At 44.7% G+C, this 22,582-nt stretch overlaps 1 protein-coding gene across 1 annotated transcript; it reads right to left on the bottom strand.

Annotated features, from left to right (window-relative positions):
- Positions 1 to 118: 118 nt before the first annotated feature.
- dclk2a (doublecortin-like kinase 2a) lies at positions 119 to 17,430 on the bottom strand. The gene is made up of 17 exons (XM_068321881.1): positions 16,296 to 17,430; positions 14,271 to 14,608; positions 9,085 to 9,187; positions 7,980 to 8,078; positions 7,689 to 7,739; positions 7,249 to 7,343; positions 6,605 to 6,698; positions 6,250 to 6,355; positions 6,117 to 6,174; positions 5,893 to 6,012; positions 5,646 to 5,792; positions 5,432 to 5,565; positions 5,274 to 5,351; positions 5,075 to 5,171; positions 3,861 to 3,941; positions 3,639 to 3,752; positions 119 to 1,802 (listed from the first exon to the last, which is right to left on the bottom strand). Exons 1-17 carry the CDS (start codon positions 16,699 to 16,701, stop codon positions 1,026 to 1,028), a joined length of 2,898 nt encoding a protein of 965 aa, XP_068177982.1. The 5' UTR covers positions 16,702 to 17,430; the 3' UTR covers positions 119 to 1,025.
- Between the last annotated feature and the right edge of the window lie 5,152 nt (positions 17,431 to 22,582).

A 22,582-nucleotide genomic window follows, 5' to 3' on the forward strand; every position in this document is an offset into this window, starting at 1 on the left:
TGGTTCTTGTATTTTTACTTTCACATAATTTGGGCGAGCACATATGACATTGTTTTATAGCGCCTTCTACTGGCTGACATCTGTCACAGATCAGTCATTTGAAGTCTTCATTGCTTTTACCATGTTTTATTTATTTGCAGCACAGCTGTTTTAAGTCAAACAATAAAAGCAGCTACTCTAAAACCATCTCCAGTTCGACACCGATGCATTTCTGTTGCAAAACTTTTCATACAAAATTCCCTTTAAAAACCGCTTAAGAAACTACATTCTCTACAATGTACAATGAGAGACACGAAAGACATTATGTACCAGTCTGACTTAGTGCATGTGGGAGGATTTTATCTTACAGGGAACAAGTTGGGGGGAAAAAGGGTTCTGCATGCATTTTCAAGTCCTGAAGAGGCGACATAAGTTAACCTGCAAACACCAGCAGGGGGTCCAAAGCAAATCCTAATGTTCATGCAGAAGCATCACCATGACAACACATTCATAAATCCAGCAGTCAAAAACAAAACAGTATAATATTCTTAACGGAGTTTGTTGTATCAGGTGGTAAATGTTACGTTTATTAGAAGCGGAGTGTGTGTGTTTCTCACTGCACATCAAACATCACAAATGGGATGAGAATGAATTCTGTGAGACAACTAAAGTTGCTCAAGTGACTATTAATTATAAAAAAGTTTATTACTTTTAAAACAAAGGATATTTATATCGATATCAGACTTTCAGGAGACTGTCACGCCGCTCATGAAAGAGACAAGAATATGTACAAAAGAGAGCAAACATAAATAAAAGCATGACTTCACATTTACGAGATGAATTTGTTTTCACCCTCTCAAAGACAAATCAGCCTTTTCCACATCCATGAATAAATACATGGACTAAAACAGACTGTGTCCTTAAAAATGAGAGCGATGAGAAGCAGCCACTGGTTGACTTTACAGCTACCGGGGGTCTGGGTGGAGTTTTAGCCCACTCATACTGGGGGGAGGAGGATGATGGCTGAAATCAGCTACAGAGGAACTTTAAAGTGTCTCCATGAGCTCCTTAGCAGGTAGGGGGCTAGAAGAAGGAGGGATATCAGGGGAGGGTGGGGTTGCAGATCTGGGGGGTGTAGAAGGGGGAGAGGGAAACAGGGTTGGATGGATGGGAGAAGGGGAGGAAGGTTGTTCGATTGGGGAAGAGAGAGGGAAGAATACGCTGGGCTGGATGGGGGAGCCTGGGGAGGGAGAAGCTTGTTTTGCTGGTGAAGAAGAAGACGGGGATGTTTTGTCATTGGTGGGGGACATAGAGGAGGACATTAGGGTTGGTTTGGATGGAAATGATGGGGAAGGACACAACACGGGCGTGGAGGGAGTCGTGTAGATGAAAGGAGCGATCGGGGTGGAGGGGGAGGGACTTCCTTGGGATTGGAAGGGAAGAGGAGAGGTGGAAACAGGAAGAAAGGTAACCGCTGAGGGTGGAGGAGAGGAATGAAGGGAACTGGCCGGAGAAGACGGGGGGATGTCGGCGTAGCCAGTTGGGGACAGGAAGCAGGTGGATGGAGCCCCGGGGGCTGGGGGGGTCGCTGTCCTGGCAGCCTGGAGAGGAGCCGTCCTGGTGGGTGAAGGTAGGCTGGGGAGTTTGGGTTCTTTGGTGCGTGACGCCCGTTTGGCCGGGGAGGACTTCATCAGCGCGGCTGGTTTGACCGGAGCGGCAGAATGGACGTTCTTGCTCGCCAAGGAGGGTAAACACGGCACTCTTGGGGGGCCAGGGCAACGACGGGTGGCTAGGTGGAGGGTCTCCTTATCTAGAGCTGTGTTCTGGCAAAACAGAGAGACCAACTGTTAGTGAAACCAAACATATTTATTTGTAATTCTTTTTTTCTTTTTTTTAATAATATCTAGAAATGAAACAACTGAATGGAAATGAACACAAATAACCGACAGATGACAACTGAAAGACAAAATGGTTTGACCCACCGAATTAGATCATTCGGTCTATTCTAGAGGCACAGAGAAGAGCAAATGAGGAAGGAGACGTTTAAATTTTCATCCTCAGGGATGCACACACACATATACACACACACACGGAAAGTCAATGCCGTATTCTTATGTGGGGATTGGAAAGTTTCACTTTCCTCGTTTGCCCTTGTCTCAGCAGCAGAACAGAGGAGGCATAGCGTTAAGTACATACCGTCGCCTTGGAGCTAAATCAGAGGGGCCAAATGCAAGGAGAGGGGAGAAGCAAAAAGGGACAGAGACTTACTCACTCACAGAATTACTAAATAACACACAACAAGCATGAAGGACACTGTGTTCCAGCTCAGCGTTCAGATCTGTTCGTTCAGAGGAGTCATTTTTTAAATTTGACTATTTGAGTCAGGAACACAGTGAGTGTTGAGCTATATTTACATACAGACAGCAATGCTAAAATAGGATTTAAAATAAAAAACACTTGTATTTTCTTATATCATCCTTATTGTCAATAAATCCATGACCAGCTATGATTGGCTGGTTGACATCATAAACCAGCTTTTTTTTTTACAGTATGTCTAAAAAAAACAATTCCACTAAAAGCTTTTTGGTCCAAACTGTGACTCTGCAAAAACGATTGCTGTTGTAAAAATAATTGGTTGAAATAATAAGATTTGGAATTTATTGACATTATGAATATGAATGATGATGAACATTATGAATAATTTGCATCCATCTCTGCAACTTCATGTCAGCACAGTGCAGTTCTTAAGTTTGTCCACATGGTGGCGCCAGAGTATCATTAACGTCAAACATTGACGTCCATTTAGATTCCAGAAAGTTGATTTTAAGGAGTTAATGGAATCAGATTACTAGGAAACAACAGGAAGCGGTAGAGCGAGAGAGAGGGGAACAGAGCTGTTGTTGCATCATCACTGCGGACGTGATAAATAACCTCGTCGGTTAAACAAATCCTTCACAGAGCAGACGATCCGATCGCATCTCCTTAAAGTGTGTGAACGACACATATGTAATGACGCGCAGACGATGGAGCTGAGTGGCAAATGGAGAACCAGTCAAACGGAAGAAGTCCAGGACAGAGTGCATGCTGGGAGAGCGTTAGTTGGTTATTGAGGGTAGTCACTGCAGCTGGACACCAGCGAAGAAGGGAAGGGGGGGGGTGGGAGAAAAACAGGAAGGAAGGGAAGAAAGAAAGGTCATTATAGATGGAGACAAGAGGATGAAGGGAGGGGCGACGGCAGGAAAGGAAGAAGGGGTGGGAGGGGTGGGGGTGGGGTTGCGAAGTGTGTACCCGACTCTTGGCTTCAGGCGTCCCTTGTGGTCCTGGGTCGGGTGTGTGTGGCAGAGGAGGAGTGGGGAGGGGAGGGGAGAGTGAGGACATGGAGAGGAAGAGGAGGAGGAAGGGCCGAGGCCAGGGCCCCGCGCTTACACCTCAAACTGTCAAATGAGATTTACAACAAAAAAATGAGGCTGAAGATTAAAATCAAATTTCTCATGTAAACCCCCCCACCTCCCACCCGCCTTTTGAATTTCCGTGCAGACAGACAGACTGAAGATGAGGTGATGAGCAGAGGAAGATGTCCTGACTTGGATTAAGGTCTGCTCCACCGCATTGATTACCATTAAACCCACCGATTACTAATCGTCGGTTCAGGTTCTTACCATAATGACCGACACCCCGGCTTCGGCGCCGCGGTGCTTCGGCACGCTGTTAAAGTGAGTCTTCAGTTTACCGGTGACCTCCATCTTCATGTTGTTCATAATGACCGCCTCATCCTTGTGCGTGGAAAGAAAAAAAAAAAAACCCCACAAAAACATCAAAATCACAGATGCAGGAAATTACAAGAATGCAAATACAGACGCGAATACGGCGCTATGAGATACCGTGACCCAAGGGTGGGAGAGAATGTCCTGAGCGGTGAATCGAGCCTCGGCGTCGACCTGCAGCATCATTCCAATCAGCTCCTGCAAATTTAGATAACCTATAAACTTCTGATCTGAACTGTGAAAACAGGATTAACTGTATTAACAACACATCGTTGCTTTACAAGTTATAAACTTCACGATTTCAAGTTTTTCTGACCAGGTTATACCTGATTATAGCACTCTTTTTACACTAGGGGGCAGCACTCCTCAACATCAGCATTTGTTCGGAACGATTTCACCTTGAACAGTTCACTCAGTCTTCACCAAAAAGAGCTTAAAATATGAACTGACGTATTTTATAACTTCGACAAACCAAGAAGAGCGAACGTGAAGACGTGAAGTGCATCGATGCATCATCCTGCAGCATCAGGAGCAGATTACTGATAATACCCCCACTGACATGGTACGCTGTGATCACGGCCGGCAGAGGATTTGCCTAAATGCACACCAGATTTTTTTTTTTTTTTTTCCACGGACAGTTCACCATCAGCAGATGAGATTTATGAGATTTTGAAATCAAGATTTAAAAAAAAACTTTTTAAAAAGTGGTTGGAGCTGCTTGAGATCACTGAACTACAAAGGAGGCAAACATTTACATTCCTTCTACCTCTGGTTTGGTTTCCACCAGCTGCTGAGGGAAATAGCTGACTAAATGTTCCACTGGTCATTAGCTCTGTCTCCCTGTTGCACTGAACAGACTTTTCCCTGCACACACACAGATGCTTTCACTGATAAAAGCAGCCAGACTGAAGCAAAGTAATGAAACCGAGCTGGAAGAAGTTTAAAAGCTCCAAAGAACTGTGGGAACCTTCTCGTCTTGGCCCCGATGACCGTCACTTGCTTTGTTCTCATGATATATCGATTATTCTAGGTTCAAGTCCACAACGAGTCTGCATGCATTTGTTTCATGGTGGAAATAGTTAGCTTCAGCCTTGTGGCGTTTATAACTGTGTAATAACAGAGGGTTTAATTAGCAGTTTAATCCTGAACGCTTAACGCCGGCTGTCACCTCAGAACACGACAGTAATTTACAGCGCTAGGAGGGTTTCTGCATCGTTGGGCTGACATTAGTCATTACAGGACGGTGAGTCACGCAACTTTACATGGTTGTGTGTGTAGATGTGTGTGTGTGTGTGTGTGTGTGTGTGCATGTGTGTTTCAGTGGTTCCAACCTTGGCTGAGTCAGTGACGTTGTCCCAGTAAGGACTGGGATACTCCAGGCGTCCCTGAAGGATCTGGTCAAACAGATCCTCTTGCATGTTGTCCTCACTGCACAGAGAAGAAACACTCTCAGTCATTGGCTGAATTAATTATGCATCGCTCTGCAATGTGAAAGAACCTGCTGGACCCGGAAACCCGGCTTTAAATTACCTCCTAAATGGAGGGAAACCACACAGAAGGATGTAGGTGATGACGCCCGCAGCCCAGATATCCACCTTCAGACCGTAGCTGTGAAAAGAGAACCGACAAACGCGGGGTTAAATCGGGTCAGCTTTAAAACCAACATCATCCCAGAGTTTCATTCCTACCCGGACTCCAGGATGATTTCTGGAGCCACGTATGTCGGGGTTCCACAGATGGTGTACAGAGGTCCTTCCACCAACGTGGCCAAACCGAAGTCCCCGAGCTTCAAGGACTTGGTGCCGTCTGGATTCTCAAACACCTGAAGTAAAGAAAACGTTGAGGTGAACTGCGGTGCAGGTGGATTGGTATCAGAACGGTGGCGTTAAAGTAAACGTATACCAGCAGGTTCTCCGGTTTGATGTCCCTGTGGACGATGTTGATGCCGTGCAGGTACTTCAGGGCGCCGGCGAGGTTACGAACCATGACGGACGCGTCTCCTTCCGTGTATTTGGCCGAGGAGGTGATGGAATCAAACAAATCTCCTCCCTGTGTCGAAGTTAACAGATCCACATCCAATCATACAGAGGAGCCTGGAGTGTTTGACCCCACCCCTCCCCCCACCGACCCCCGTTACAATCGGGAGTACCTTGACCAGCTCCATGACGAGGTAGAGCTCAGAGGAAGTGTCGACCTCCTCCATCAACATGATGATGTTGGGATGTTTCACCTTCCGCAGCACAGCGACCTCGTTCTCTATCAGATGCTCCTGGAAGAAGGAGAGAAATAATCCCAGGATTAAATTTCTGATGACATATAAGGGTGGGATAGCTGTGTGGGATTAAGGTTGGGGGTGGGGGATCAGAATGACACCTTTCCGCGACACTTGGCCTTATCGATGATCTTGAGGGCATACTCTTTTCCCGTGGACCTGAAGAAGAGACGTTGAAGTGAGTAACGGCCGTTTTTTTTTTTTGAACACCCCCACTGAGGTTGTTCGGCCTACCTCTCCACACACTCTTTGACCACGGCGAAGTTGCCGTCCCCGATGACCTTGCCGACTTTGTATTTTTCCAAGATGGTGGAGGCGGGAGGATAATGGTTGCCGTTGGCTGCAGAGGAGACGCATTGTTTTAAATTATAAGCCATAAAAAACTGAAGGAGCTCTGGGAAAGTCAAGCAATCTGTGGGTTTGCAACGCAACAACACACGAGCTCACACGGCGCAAGGATATTTCATTCTTATCCTCCACATGAGTACAACTCTATGCATTTTTTTTGTTAAGATAAGCAAATTTCTCAAATGTGTCCTGATGGGGAAAAAGACGGTAATGATGAAGAGGAGAGGAGGCGGAGCGTTACCCTCTGGACTCAGTCGATTGGTTGTTTGTGGCTCCTGGTGGTTGTTCAAAGATCCATTTACGTTGGGCAGGGAGTTGTGATGCGAAGGAGAAATCTGCAGGAAAATAGAAGAGAGGATCGCCTGAAACAGAACCCGATGATTTAAAAAAAAAAAAAAAAAACCCAGAATGGATGAATTGTGGATATTTTATTAGCAATCATTTATGGTCAAAATTTAGACCTCCTCCATTATGCACAGCACCTCAACTTAATGCATCCCAGTTTACAGTAGGGCTCTATTATTTAGTGTAAAAGGGTAGAGGGCCTCCCCGTCTCCTGGTTACATACAAATGCTTTTCCCTCCTTTTAAAAAGTCATAAAAAAAAAAACCTCCCGCCAAAGGAACGTGGCCTGATTAGTCTTTGAGTCGGCTTAGAGAAGGACGGCGGACCTCTAGAAGACGTCTGCCAGCTGGCCGGAGCAGCCAGAGACTAGTTTGGGCCGAACACGCAGCTTACAGAAGAATCCATCGATAAATCGGATTAGCGTCTCAAACTCAACCAGAATACATCCCAGAGCTGCAGTGGAAGGGGGTGGGGGTGGGGTGGGGTGGGGTCGTACTTAACTTTTTCTGTTTCTTTCTCACACATCAGAGTGATTCTTACCTTCATACAGGGGAGGGGTCGGGGGCTGGTGGGGGACGGCGTGGACGACTTAGTGGATCTTGAAGTTGAGACCTGGCTGCCTGAGACTCCATTTACTAAACAGAGGAAAACAAGAAGGACTTCTGTCAGGAATAAAAAATAAAAATGTCTGCCTCCAGCTGTCTCGATTTCTACCATAAATACGGAGACATGAGAAATCAACTTCTATCATGTGCATAAATACACCCAGCTAAGAGGAGGAGAAATCCTCTCAAGCTGCCTGCAGGCTGTGTTACGACTGTAGGACAACGTTTTTCCTCCTTAAGCCTCCAGTATTTATGTTGTTTTTGTGAAGCATTGCTTCAAATAAATGTTTCACACATTAAAAAAAAGAACCAGAACCTGTTTTTGACCTGATTCTGAACCAGATCAGATAGAATAAGGGCGTCACAAAGCCTCACCTGGGGATTTGACTGGAGACTGACTGCTGGAGTACTGGACCGTTTGTCTCGCTGAAGAGTCCGAAGCAAAGCACAGACAAGAAGCAGAAGAGGTAGATGTCATTTAAATCTCAAATCACAGTTTGAAAGCGACGCGTCACCTCGCATGTCTTATCATATCACGTTATTGTTATGCATTGGAACCACCGTCGCTCAATGCGACGCACAAGAGTCAGGTGTTGGAGACACGGAGGCCTCCAGATGAGGCGGACTGATCTTTCAGATTAACCATGACGACGTCGTGTTTCTTACCTGAACCTGGAGACTTGCTGCGTCGGGATGTTACCGGGCTCTTAGCTGTGCGGTTTGGAGTAGCGGAGCGGCTGTGGGATGACTTAAGCACTCTGCATTCTGGGTAGACACCAAGTTAGAATCACTGTTGTACATATTAGCAAACTTTTATTACTACTATTACTCGGCTCATCCCTCGATGCATTCGTCATCCGGCATGATGTCGTGAATGCTGGTCAGACGTCCACGACGTTTTCAGTCCGTCGACGTTTCAGCAGAGTGTGTTTAACCTATTTTGTAAAACAAGAGTGGCGTCTGTAGCGTCAGCAGAGAGCACAGCCGTTCCTTTTTAGTTCCTTCAAAGACCTCGTTCTTAAAAGTGGAGCGCAGGAGTGGAAGTAGGACGAAAGCTGCAAACCATCTCTGAACTGACTCATCCGCCATCACTCATCCTGGGTAACAGTTAACACAGTGTGTGTGTGTGTGTGTGTGTGTGTGTGTGTGTGTGTGTGTGTGTGTGTGTGTGTGTGTGTGTGTGTGTGTGTGTGTGTGTGTGTGTGTGTGTGTGTGAGGATGTGCCTCCCCGTTGTTGGCTAACCCAACCAAACAGGACGGAGGAAGTCGCTGCTTCAGGTTGTTACTATAATAAACCTCTTTCCTTCCTACCAACTCGGCTGAGGATGGGTGAGGTTCTGCAAAGATGTGACAGCAACTGGACCTGCTGGTTTGAAGAGGTCGCCGCCGCCCCCCCCCACTCAAAAATTTTTTAAAATGCATCAGTGTGTGATACATCATCCACCCACAAGTAGTTTAGATTTGCCTTGAAGACTCTGACTACACTAAACAGTCTAAAACTATGTTTCTATGGAAACCACACATAAAAATGAGGAAAAAGTTCAAGCTATCAAAAATATGATGATGTAACATCTTTAAACATATCATTGATGACAAATAACTAAATATAGATAATCCAATCAAGAAATGATCAACCTCAGAAAGTCCTTTAAAAGAAAAGAGAATTTCACACACAGAACTCATTTCCTTTGACTTCCTGAAGGAAATGAGTGTGTAAGCAGTAGTGACCACACACACACACACACACACACACACACACACACAGCCTTACCGCTGTGATCCAACACAAAGTCATCTTGGGCGTAGCGGTGCTTCTCCGGGCCGCACGCTATGAAGACGTCGTCGTCCCCGAAGAAGTCCTGCAGGCAGGTGATCTGGAGAGAATGACCACAGGGGGTAGGGGTTATTGGCTTCCTTTGATTTTCTCCAGCATCCTTTGCATCTATTCAGTAATAATAAATGTCTTAAAGTGTCATTTTAAGCCCATTCATTCCCTCTTGATCAATACTGAGTTCCATCCCTGCTCTAGCTCTACATGACTGTGCAGCACAGTGTCCAACAGGATGAAGGTCAGGGTCCAGGGACGTCCAGGATTTTGCAGAGTCAATGCAGACTCATCGCAAGAAAGCTGCACAGTCGCCACTTCAGTTGCCGAGTCGTTAGTCTTGGTTATTTTAAAGTGTCACACCATTAGGAGTTCTCTTCCACCCACAGCCCCACCCCATACAGAGACACAGTTACTTTTAAAACTGTAGTAATTTCTGCCAACACACACACACACACACACACACACACACACACTAGTAGGAGGAACAGTATTGGATGGCTGAAGAGGCAGATGGATGCTCTGGGGGAGATATAGGGATGATACAGTTGGGGGTGTGTGTGTATGTGTGTGTCAGGGGGGTGTTGTGTGGATCTGGGTGTGTGTTTATAAGACGGGTATCAAAAGAACTGTTGATCCAGCAAAAACTGCAGACAATCTGCTCCGTCTGAAGGAAAGTTGGCGGCAAGAGAGAAAAGACACCAGAAGTCTGGTAGGAGTGAGACCTCTGGAGTGTAAACCAGCTAAAGTCCAGTTTCACATCCATCAATAAAAGCGACGACACCACAGATGACGCTCCTGCTGCCCTGCAACCAGATACGATGGAGAAGAGTTAGATTCTCAGGAACTGAAAGCAGAACATCTATTGTCTGAGTTTATTCGTAAAAAAAATTAAGGATTGAATAATCTGCACCATTTCAACACAGCTGAGAATTTGGAATAACTCTCCCTTAAACTGCGGTGATGCCACTTAGGTTTGTCAGGGGTGGAGTGGGTGGGTTGGTGGTGGTGGGGGGGGTGAAACTAAAAGCAACCAGATTATTAACTCCATTTGAACTCCTCCTCAGACACAGAGGCTGCTCTCCCAGACAGTTTAATTCCTCTGGATTAGGGGTGGTGAATCTCCACCGCTGTGACAGCCAAGATCAGGCAGCGGCAAAGTGAGCCTGCGACAAATCTAACTCACCGCTATATCAGCTGTATTAAACTGATAAACCCATTGGTTTTTTTGTTTTTTTTTAAATGCAGTCAAGTCAATTTCAATCTCTAAAAAAAAATAATTCAAAAGGCAGAAAACACAGAGGCAAGAGAACCAGTCGCTCATTTTTACCAAACGTGACCTCAGGATGCCTGAATTTAGACAATCACTAATCACATTAAAGTCTGAACAGAGCCTAAACACTCACACACACTTTTTAATCCAGGGGGGGAGGGGGGTGGATTTTTGCTGACTCTGCTAAACAGACCATGATGTCAACACCACAGTCAAAGGGCCTCCTGCAAAAAAAAATGGACGGGCTCCACTTTAGGACAGAGATAGAAAACAAGCAGTTTAGATCACACATTACACAATGAAGCCAACCCCCCCCCACATCCCCCACACACACACACACACACACACACACACACACGTGGCTCCGCACACTGTGCACAGCTGACAGCCCCATGTGCCCCGAACCCCGCCCTCCCCTCCAACGCCTGCCGGCGTTTTGTTCTATCATTGCAGGGCATCAGCACAGAGGAGGGGACCAAATGTAGTCTGTGTGTGTGTGTGTGTGTGTGTGTGTGTGTGCGTGTGCGCGTGTGTGTGTGTGTTTGAGTCTGAACCGTTAGCTAAGACAAGAAGAGGGATTTGGAGGTTGAACAAAAGGCCAGACGTCAGCTCCCTCCTGCCAAGACCTGATTTTTTTTAACTCTGATTCAGATTTTTGGCCTTTTAATCGTTTTTTTCTTTCTACAAACAAAAACTGAAAAGTCTGTGAAGGGTTTTTATCACACAGCACAGGATAACCTAACCGTAACCCTACTCCTTTATGGAGCCGGGCTTACACTGAAGGAGCTTTAAAATCCTTTTGGGTGGGAAATCAGGGTTCATCACTTATATAAGAGCAGGACGTCGCTGGACGTGGTTTGAACCGTCAGATGGTTCTGTATGCTAATAGTGACACTGAACAATAGGTGCACATGCAAATTTCCTTGCCGTTGACCTAAATGTTGGTGTTTAATCCAGATTTGTCCTTGAAACCAATAATCAGATGGAGCCCTCGCGTGACACACGGAGACGGTTCAGATTATGACAATCGTTCACGTAAAAGCAACTAACCACAAAGAGAACGGAAAGAGCTGAACTCATTATTATAAACTTTAAAAATGTGTCCAGTCTACAAAACTTTGGGAAGACAGATATAAACCTAAAAGTATTTCATTGGTGCCAAACCCCCCCCCCCCCAAAAAAAAAAAAACAGACTCAGCTGTTCTGCAGGGCAATGTGCATTTTTTAAATTGGAGTATGTTGGGTGTAGTCCCGGTCTGCATGCCTGCTGACCCCCGCCCCCCCCCCCCAGCATGGCATCAAATTCTTTCTATTCTGAATAAACTGCTGCTGTGTGACCTCTGAGCGACCTTCAGTCTGTCCAACTCTGTATGAATGCAGACAGACGTTGGTTCAGACTGAATTTAAAGCTACTTCTGTGTCTCACTTTGCCGCGAAAGACAGGATTGAAAAATCTGTATGAATGAATTATGAATGGAAAAAAAAATCCTCTTTTCAACAGCTGATCCACAAATGGTCCATACTTCTCATTTATTACGTTTGACTTTGCTAAAGACTAAGTGAACACAGAGACACCGTCTCCAGATTAATCCTCCCCTCAAGCTGTGATTGGCCACCAGCTAAAAGGTGAGAACAGAGTGAACATAAAAAAGAATAACCTGACAAGTTCTGGACTAAAACCTGCTCCCTGAAGCTGATCAATGCTTCTGTGAAACAATGAACAATACAGAAATCTCATTTTCTGCCTGCCCAGTTAGCTTTGACATGCAAAACGGGGTTTTCTCTGAAAAGCAGCAGCTGATTCTGTTGGCCCTGAAAACACCGAGACCTACAATCAGCATTCAGGCTGGAGAGCAGCTTTGAGGAGAGAGAGTGGACAGAGAAGCATTCTGCAAGCTCGCTTGCTCACACACACACACACACACACACACACACACACACACTCCTGAACACACGGACACCTGACAGCTGCACTTTAACCCTTTCCTCCGCATGGTCGGTCCAATTATCCGGTGGTGGCCGACACCCCGAGAAGAGAGAGAGAGAGAAAGAGAGAGAGAGAGAGAGTGTGTGTGTGTGTGTGTTTGTTGGGGGGGGGGTGTGGAGGCTACAAATCACAGGCTGGGATCTGTGATTTGATTTTGGAGGAGCAGATGGCAGGATACTGCTGGAAGGCATTCGGGTGAGTTTGTGTGTGTGTGTGTGTGTGTGTTAAACAGTAGACAACTGATGAGTCACTTTTTAGGAGTGACCTCCTGTGAAGATCTGTTTTCTAAAACCCTTTCCTGTAATTTGACGACAGACACCCAGAGGGACAGACACACAAAGGTAACCCAGTCCAACCAGGTGCTACGACAGTCGTCACATTAATAATTATTTAGTATCGACTGCAGTCCACTGGCTCTGAATCACATCTGTTTCTACCTTGTGTTCATTTTCCTTCTTGATGGACACTCTTGTTCGTCTGCGGTCCAGTCTACATCCTGGGACCCAATGACAAAACTACCTTCAGAGGATCTAGTCTCTACTCAGGATGTGGAAAGAGGATTATCGGAGCAGACTGGATCTTGGACGGAGGGCTCCGAACGAGCCAAACGGTCAGATTACCGTGATGTTTTTTGGTCTGGCAGAGGGTTAGTCACCTTCCCCTGACATTCTTTAACCACCTGCAGCGTGCAAAGCAAAGCAAAGAAAGGGCAATAGCAGGCCAGCTAATTTAATCCAATCTCCAATTTGTGATCAGGAATAAGACATGAACCATCCAAGACTAAACTCTTGTCCTGTACTTTATAATCCCCACAGATCACTGGATTCCTACGTCATGTCAGATGATCACTGCTCTCATGACTCCTCTGTCTGGACCAGAATCATATCAGCAAATAAATATCAGGAGGTTCTGTTGTCACCCTCGGGCTCCTGGGTTCAAACCTCCTTCTGGTGCAGGCTTTCTCTTTTTCGTAATCTCAAATGATCACAAATTAGCTCAGAAGCCCAAAGAGTTCCCAGAAATGTTCTCCTGCATCTCAACGAAAACAAACCAGAGGTCAATCGAGGCCATTTGAGACCAGCTGCCTGAGATATTGGAGCAATCTTTCCCTTTTACACTGGAACTAAATATCAGTTTTACTGCCCAGTCAGAAATTTACACCCATTAAACCTTTATTCTGCCGTCAGCCTGGGATTTATTTCTCTCTGTGGTAAATCCTCCAGACATGGTGAAAATGACATCAGATTAATTATCTGTCCCTCATCTTTTCAGGGTTCTTTGTTGCGTTTTAGCCTCACACCAGCCTTCAATCCTCCAATCCTTACCTTTTTCTAGTTACTTAATTCCATGAGATGAATCGAAATGAATCAACGCCCCCCTCCCCAACTCCCCCAGATGAGGCAAAGTCATCTAAATCTTATTGATGAGGGGCACCATGTGTTCATGTCCGCCTCATCTCATGACTACAGACACCCTCAATGACATTTTGTGATGGAAACGTTGGTGCACGCACCCCCAGATGGACGGGATTATAGGAATAATAGTTGTCCCATGACCAAATTGGGAAGGGGGGGGGGGCAAAAGGCCTGAACTGAAAGACTATTCATTAGATCCTAGTTGAAATAATTGTGCTGTGTAATTATACAGCTGATTAAACGGTGTGTAATTACCTCGACTGCTGACACAGCTGAAGTCCATCTATCACGACAGATTCTGAGGATAAAACCCTTGGCTGATCCTGGCTGTACCATCTGGTTTTCATAGAGCTCCCCCCTCTCCTCCTACCCCCCCAATGTGGATATTGGCAGCCCACTCCTGCAATGGTGGATTTTACTTGGCCCCTGGAGCGCACCTGAACACTCAGGGACTCACCTGCTTGCCCTCCAGTGTGTACAATCTCTTCACGGCTCCGGAATCCAGCTTGATGGCGTCGGTGATGTCGGTGAGCACCTGCTCCAAGGAGTGCGCCGTCTTCTTATTGAGCAGCACCCGCACCGCCTTGCGAGGTTTGACGCCGCTGCGGATGATGGTCACCAGCTTGGGTTTGATGAAGTCCTTGGCCTCGCGTTGCTGGTCACCCCTGAGCGGGAGGAGACAGGAGAGGGAGCGAGACGCGCCCGTCTTGCAGCCCACAGACCAGTTTGGGTTGACGTTTTTGGTGTAGTCCACGCGCCGGAAGGGCTCGTTTGAGGCGCACACGTAACTCTCACCTGCGTGAAAGGAAGACATGTGCAAAGAAACAATCTGACATGATGAAATATAACACGTGAGCAGCAAAGAGTTAACATGCCTCAGCTGAAACAAAAAGTTGCATTGAGAGGCCCGGCCGTGCCCCCTCCCTGTCAGCTGTTGAGCTGCTGCACTGGCTTCCCTCCAAAGAAAAGCATTTTATTTTATCTGCCTGCATTCCATTCTGACATCCTACACGCAGAACAAAGTCATGTGACCTGGGCTGCTGGATGACGACCACCGCAAACATGTCTGGCGACATGAAATTGTGGATTTAGAAACAAGCTGCAGTGTAAGAAGGTCATGTGAGACGGTAGATCCCAGGATACCTGGTTTTATTAAGCACGCAATTAAACGCAGGATAATTAAAAAGGCGAGGACACAGCTGGAGAGGAGAAACTAATGTAAAATATAAGTGGGGCTGTCACTCATCCGGACATCGTCAGGCGCTAAACTGTCCTCAGTTGGGTGACGAGTTTATTCCCTGAGGTGGATCTCAGGTGCAGCATCCATCAGCGATGTGGGGTGGGAGGGGGAGCCCCAGCCACCAGCTGCTGTCCTCATGTGGGCCACAGATGAGGTCAGTCCTACCAGATCTGTGGAACCAGCCGTCAGTGCAGCGGTCTCAAATATCACCGCTCCCAAAACGGAGACAGCAACAGAAATATATTCTTTTTTTTTTAAAAGTGTTGCAGTGTTGAGACTGTGAGATGCTACTAACACTGCACCTATCAGAGGATCCTGTGTGAGGAGGGATAGCCTCTGATGTCAGAGGAGGTCACCATCCAGACGAAGAGTCACCGATGACAGAGACATCACTGTCCCTGGAGAACACGCTCCCTTTGTTTGAGGCTACTTTTTTTTTAAAAATGCATACAAGCAAAATGAAATAGAATATTTATGCATTTTGGTTACTTCATTATTTGCAGTTGATGTAAACTTCCTAATTATTAGGTTAAAATATTAATTTCTCATAAAGTTCATGTTATTGTCTTTGGGTTTTGGCCTATAATCAATCGTGAAATCCTTTTAAATTAAAGTCAAACCCCCCCCCAATCACTGGTTCTCCAGGAACCAGTGATTGGAGAAGGTGAAACTCTCACTTAAAGTCCTGATGGTGAAAACCAGCCAATGAACTCCAAATGGGCCCCAATGGGCCCTTACAGAACCACTCTAGGCATCTTAGAGCCCCCACATGATGCCCTTGAGCACAAGCCTGTGTGGAGCTACAGCTGAGCCGAGGACTCAGTGTCAGTGACGTTTGACCCACTGTCTGCACGACACTGGGTCAAACGTGTCAGAAAGGTTCTGTCAAAGATGCAGATGACGTGTATGATGCGGGGGGGGGGGGGGAGCTCTGCACTGCAGACATCCCACCGGAAAGCCTTCTGCAGATAACTGTAAGTCCAGTTGATCTGTGGTGGATGAGGATGGATTTATCCTCCTGATTTACCTCATAGAAACTAAATGAAGCCCCTTAAAACGTGAATATGTTCAGGGTGACCTGTTGAGCTTTGCTAAGGAGCTCTAACTTTGTATGAGCCATCTAACCAGTGCGCATGGCAAACCTGGCTTTTACCAGATCCAATGTATAATTTATCATCAGGTCAGTTAATTTTAATCTCTTGGTTACCCCGGGTGGTCGTTGCGTGTGCTCCTCACCCTTACCCTCTACTAACTCATCCAGACTGGTGATCTTCCTGCCTCCATCCAGCGCGTATAACATCCTGACCCCCTGAGGGAGGTTGACGTTGTCCGACAGGGACCGTGTGAGCTCCATGAGCAGCGCGTCCAGAGACCGGAACCGATCGTGGGACACGGCATACACCAAACCTTTAAAGTATTTGTCCCCATTTCGGTAAAAACGCACTTTTCTGGCTTTTTTCTCGGACGTGAGGGACTGGAGAGTGCGCGTCCGGTAGAAACTACAGTGCGCACTGTGCGCCGGACTGGGGAGCAGCCCGTTGCCTTTGGAGCCGGACTGAGACCCAGACGCTGAGTTGGTTCTCGGTGTTCGGTGCGGCTTCTCCCGTTCCTCAAAGTGTTCGAATTCAATACTCCTGCTGAGCGACATGTCGTCTTTCGCGTCCTCTCGTTTAAAGTGAAATCCCCAAAGAGAAGAACTTTTACGCAGAGAGTCAAAGCCGATCGGTGCGTCCGCAGCGTGGAAGGAGGAGGAGGAGGAGGAGGAGGAGGAGGAGGAGGAGGAGGAGGACAACACGTGTGCGTCTCCAATCTCCACTTCAATCCCACGGTGGGTGTCCGAACATCAACACAGTTCAGAGAAATAACGGCAATCCGAGGAATAATCTTAAGAATCAATCCCGCCCTGACTGATCCGATAAATCGATCAGTAATCCAAAAACCAACTCTGGTTGGACGCGTCTGATGAGGAGTTATGTTTGGCAGACATCGCAGCTGACCTATCATCAACGAGGAGAATTCACCAAAACTTCGGCGCACCCGCACCAAACAAGCCGCCTCCTTCGTCACGTCACGTCCTCGCTGTGATTGGTCGGGCGATCGAGCTGTCAAACCGATGGATAATGAGGGTACAGTGGGGGGTGCGTGGAGGTCCTCCCTGCCCCAGGGTCCTAACGCGCCCAATTTGATTGTCGATCCATCCATCCATCCATCCATCCATCCATCCATCCATCCATCCATCCATCCATCCATCCATCCATCCATCCATCCATCCATCCATTTCCCTTCACCGCTTTATCCGTCAAGGAAACAACATTTAGACTCGAAGTGATAAATGCGCGTTTAATGTTCAAATCTGTTGTTTGTGAAAACCTGTTTGTTAATTTTGTTGTGTACAAATTTGTGTATCAAATTTTAAATACGAGTGCGTCTGTATTGAGATGGATCCACGTAATCTCCCTGTGGCGCTCTTGCCTTTTCTAAACAGAAATGTAATGGAGCTCACCACCACAAGACTCAAGCTGCAGCCGTTATTCAACAATCACTGTTAAAAAGGGGGCTCCATCATATTTTACATACAAAATAAAGCAATAAAATCACAACAGCGGTACATTTAGAGCACATCTCTGCAACATTTAGACGTTTTTGTAATTTAATCTGACAAAAGGATCACCTGATTTGTAAAATATGTCCCTTTTCTTCCTGTGTTCTATCTGTTCGAGAGCTAAAACATATATATCCTTCACTAAAAGCAGTCAGCTGACAGAATAAGATGCACTTAAAGACTCCAAGGTTACAGACCTTATGATTTATCGATCTATATTCTACAAAAGCAGACACATGACTTATGCAGTATGACGCACAGAGCGATGCAGCACATGCATTGCTGGACACTTCTATTTGTCCCTTGGGGGTTTGAATGCAGCGTGTCTGTGGGTGGACTCCATACCAAATAGTAAATCTTCATTATTCAAGGCCGTGCCAGGTTCACTGACTGCCAGGCTGTTACCATCACCACCTGCACAGCCCTGAGCTGCAAGGTTAGTGCACGCGGCCCAAAAGCAGGCCACACAGCAGAACCACCTGACTGGGGAAGAGTTAACCCACTTTTCAACTACAGCAGCCTGATTCATGAAGCCAGAGCCACAAAAAACTACACACAGTCTATCTTTAAGCACTAATTAGGGACAAGCTAGTTTTTTTTTACAGGCCAGTCAGAATTTAGTGATAATAAACCTTACAGGTGAATTAGAAATGAATAGACAGGATACTGATGATCTGATAATCAATACTTTGTGTTTCCTTCCTTCCTTGTTTCATTCCTTCATTCATGCCTTCATTCATTCAATCATTCATTCATTCATTCATTCAGTCTACAATTTCATTCAGCTGTACTGCATGTAAATATGACCGATTAGATGCGATCCCGGTTTCAAAGTGAAAGCCAGCTGTGTAGGACGTATTGTTTGAGCAGCTTTCCAGAGAGGAAGGGGTCCAGCAGAGGTAGGAGTACTTTTCCCCTGGCAGAGGGAAATCCTGTACGGAATGACAAAGCAGAAAATCCTTCAATAACTCGAATCCGTCTCTTTAAAAGAAGAATAACAATCAGCTTGGCGATAAGACTTAAGCCGTCCCCCTTAACTGTTTCTGCTGGCCGTTTTGGTAAGCCACTAATGTAATGCAATTTACAAGGGATTTGTAGAATAATTCTCCTCAGGCATTTGTATGGAAATCACTTAGGAAACAATCCAGTCTTAAGAGAATAATGCAATGCCTATTAAATGACACGCCTTATGACCAGAGAAAATTGAATGTATGTCTCAGGTACTTGTTTGTTTTAGGTCTTTACTGCATTACTGTAATCTCTGCATTTTACAAAAGGACAATATTAATTTTTGTTATACTGAAGAAGATATATTAAGACATAAGACTATAATTAAATCTGTAGCTCCAGAATGTATGGGGATAAAATCAATTATCACATCCCAGAAACAGTTTTATGAGGTCAAGGTCAAAATACTTTCTCCGTCGTGATTTAGTGAAAGTGAAAGACAAAACAAATCCGTCAGCGCCCTCTAGTGGTAATGTAACTCAGTGGAAAATGTGGTTCTGAAGGGTCGAAATTCAGCTGAAAAAGACTAAAATAAGTTAAAACAAAGTAGATCAATAAATAAAAGGGAGCAGATTTGATTTTTTTTTTTAATCAAGTGATGAACAAAAATGCTCCCTCTGGCTACTGAAGACCCCTTTTTAATGAATAATGAACATTTTGTGACTAAAATGTTATTTATTAGATTGAAAATTAAAATATGAAGTTTGAGATATAAATGTCAAGAGTTGTTTTTTTTTCTTACAGCAGTAAAATGTTCACATGTCTGTGATCACCACATTGATCTGTCAGTCTGATTGTCTGGCTTACACCCACTTGTGAACGAGACCCTTAAATACCTAAATTCCATCACTTGGTAGCAGAACCTGAACCCAACCCAAAGAGTGTGGCAGGGAATCAAGACCTCAGACTTGAAGGATTCCGACTGTTCTCAGCTGCTTCACATTTGGCAGTAAATGTCCAGCAAAACCACATCACTGAGAAAAAGCACACACGCTATCTTAAGGTCAGCCAAATGTCAATCCGACACTGATTTCACATTTTGACCATGGAAATCCCAAACTGGATCAGTGGCAAAGTCCATCCTATGACCCAGCTATGAAGGTTGCACAAGACTGGATGTGATCAGCTCACCACTGATATTACTGCAGGCCTGATAATATAACTTAGCAGATCACAAATTTAAGGATTGTGGAACAGTTCTGGAGGACGCTAATCTAAAGTAATGGTTTGTGACTGACGCAGAAATCTTATAATTCAACACCACTCTTGTTCCCAAAACTGCTATTCTTAAATTTTCCTGTCACCAAAGTTCCACCCATATGTGTCCACAAGTCCCTGAAATTGATGATTGAGTCCTCAAATGACACCCCTCCCATCTTTGCCAGCCTGGGCCTGGCTCTGACAGGGGCCTTGTCATGCTTAATTCTGGCCAAGGTTGCTTTTACAGAAGACACTGTTAGTTTGACCCCCCCCATCTGGGACCAATTTGCCTGAGGGGACTCCACTAGAAGCTCTTGCCTTTGCCTCTTTTTAATAAGGTCTCAAAGGAAGGTACAAAAACTCATGGGACAAAGGCCAATTAGCAGCATTTGGTACCAGTACAAGAACTAGGAGCAGAATTTAGGGAATTCCGACCCCTGTTTAATATCTGTGTGCAAGATGTAAGCAAATAACCCCATCAGTAAGACAGGAAATTAAATGAATACAAATAAAATCACCCGTAGGGTTTAGCTCTGGATGTAATTCATTCATTTCAAGTCTCATTATTATTATTATTATTATTATTATTATTATTATTATTATTATTATTATTATTATTATTATTATTATTATTATCATTATTATTATTATTATTATTATTATTATTATTATTATTATTATTATTATTATCTGTTCATCCATCCACCATAGATGGATGGGTGGGGGCAATAGAAAGGCTTTCAATTGGAAGATTTGTGATTCGCCAGATGATAAGCTATAAATATTGATAGAATAGCATTTAAAACAAATGAAAAAAAAACTTGACTGTGTAGCAAAAAGATTAATTTGTCAGTGGACAATAAAAATGGAGCTCAGTTTCCGGCATTTATCTTGAGAACATATCCCTAAAGTGTAAACATGTAAAAAAAAATTAAGTTATTATTTTTTCAAATTAAAAATTGACAAGAAATAATGAAAATTAAGAAGGATTGAACTGAAAGTCAAAGCACAGAGGTACAAACACACGTATACTGTGTAGACAAGCCATTAAAAAGCACTTTACAAGTCTGACCGATAGATGGCGCCCTTACATCTACTTTCACTGTAGTTGCGACCCCTCGATTCAAATGAACTGACTTAAAGCTTGAAGTCATAGCAAGAAATTATTTAGTTTGGTTAAATTCAAGTGAAGTGCCATGACTTTATTTAAGATTTAAAATAATGTGTCAGGATAATGAGCATCAAATCCTACACCATCTTCATCACCATCGATGCTTAAGTCATACTTCCCTCATGGCAACCTCAGAATACAAGAGAAGAAAAAAAATCAGAAAAATCATCATCAGTTAGTCTGTCAGGGTTATGTTAGAGTACAGTTGGAGAGGTCATCACAATGAACAGTCAAAATTAATCCAGGCTGACACATGTCAGAGCGACGCACAGCTGAGACCTGATCTCATCCCAGACATCCAGTTCCTCCTCAGAGAAGCCACCGGCCTTGTGGCCTTATCTTTGAGAGAGAGAGAGAGACACACACACACACACACACACACACACACACACACACACACACACACACACACACACACACACACACACACACACACACACACACACGCGCGCGCACACACACACACACACACGGGTTGTAAATGATGGTAACCAATTCAAACAGACAGACAGGTTTCTCAGATTACAGCCGATCATGACTGCAGTTATAAGTGATAATAAGTCATTAATAATGGTCTTTCGTTAATGAACCTTATTAATGACTTATGGTCATTATGGCTTTTGATTATGATGCAAATCAAAGGTTGATGCTGCTAAGGTTTGACAGGATGACAAACCTTAAATATAAACTATAAATTGTATATTTTTCTTTCTTTTAGGTGAAGATTTTAAAACATTTATTCAACAGTGATGCTCATCTCCACCAGTCACTCACATGTCACCAGAAAACTGGCATGTAATTGACAGAGATGTGTCGGAAATTAGCATTGTGAGCAGTTGGGCATTGACGGATGTCTTTCACTGTGAATATCAACCATGGCGCTGGTGAATAAGTCCTTTCTCCTCTGATTTAGTCACAAACTCCTACAGAACATGTTGATGTCAGAGCCAGTCTGCTGGACTGAAAGACTTCCTGTAAACATTCATCCAGTGGATGGTAGTAGCTGATGAGTCATCACAGTGATAATCTATGAGGTCCAGTCAGTGCATGGTGGTAACACGTCTGTAGGGAGCTGCTGACACGCCAAAATTATCCTCTGTCCAATCATTCAAGAGTTTTACCCTTAAAAAAGTCTTTTGTAAAATATAAATAAAAATATAAAGAAAAGAAAACAAAAGAAAACAAAGCAAAAGTAAAAAGCCTAAATAAGTCTTTGCTTAGACTACATGTGTCAAACTCAAGGCCCGGAGGCCAAATGTGGCCTAGCTGTCACATCATTTAATGTGGCCCGCGAGAGCATGAAAGGTCAGAGTGTCTAATAGTAAATAGGTTAAAAGTGTGTTTTGACCAAAACTACATTTCCCACAATACAGCACTGAAGCCCTTTTAAACTTTGACAGAAACGTTTCGAACAAAATTACTGTCCTAGTTATTGTTTGATGTTATTTTTCTCTATTCACTTGGATAGTTTGATCCTTGATTAATGGAGTTCTGTGGGTTTAATAACCTGACAAATGAAAAGGATTTATATTATAACAGAACAACAAA

Source organism: Antennarius striatus, chromosome 8 (genome assembly GCF_040054535.1).
Source record: "Antennarius striatus isolate MH-2024 chromosome 8, ASM4005453v1, whole genome shotgun sequence".
Classification (NCBI taxonomy): domain Eukaryota; kingdom Metazoa; phylum Chordata; class Actinopteri; order Lophiiformes; family Antennariidae; genus Antennarius; species Antennarius striatus.

What these genes read in the sequence shown, in the direction of transcription:
- dclk2a (XM_068321881.1), bottom strand. Translation starts at nt 16,701, where the DNA reads ATGTCGCTCAGCAGGAGTATTGAATTCGAACACTTTGAGGAACGGGAG. An exon ending in CAGCAAGTCTCCAGGTTCAG is followed by an intron (nt 7,740 to 7,979) that starts GTAAGAAACACG and finishes CGGACTCTTCAG; the next exon opens with CGAGACAAACGGTCCAGTAC. An exon ending in GTCTCCAGTCAAATCCCCAG is followed by an intron (nt 7,344 to 7,688) that starts GTGAGGCTTTGT and finishes TCCTCTGTTTAG; the next exon opens with TAAATGGAGTCTCAGGCAGC.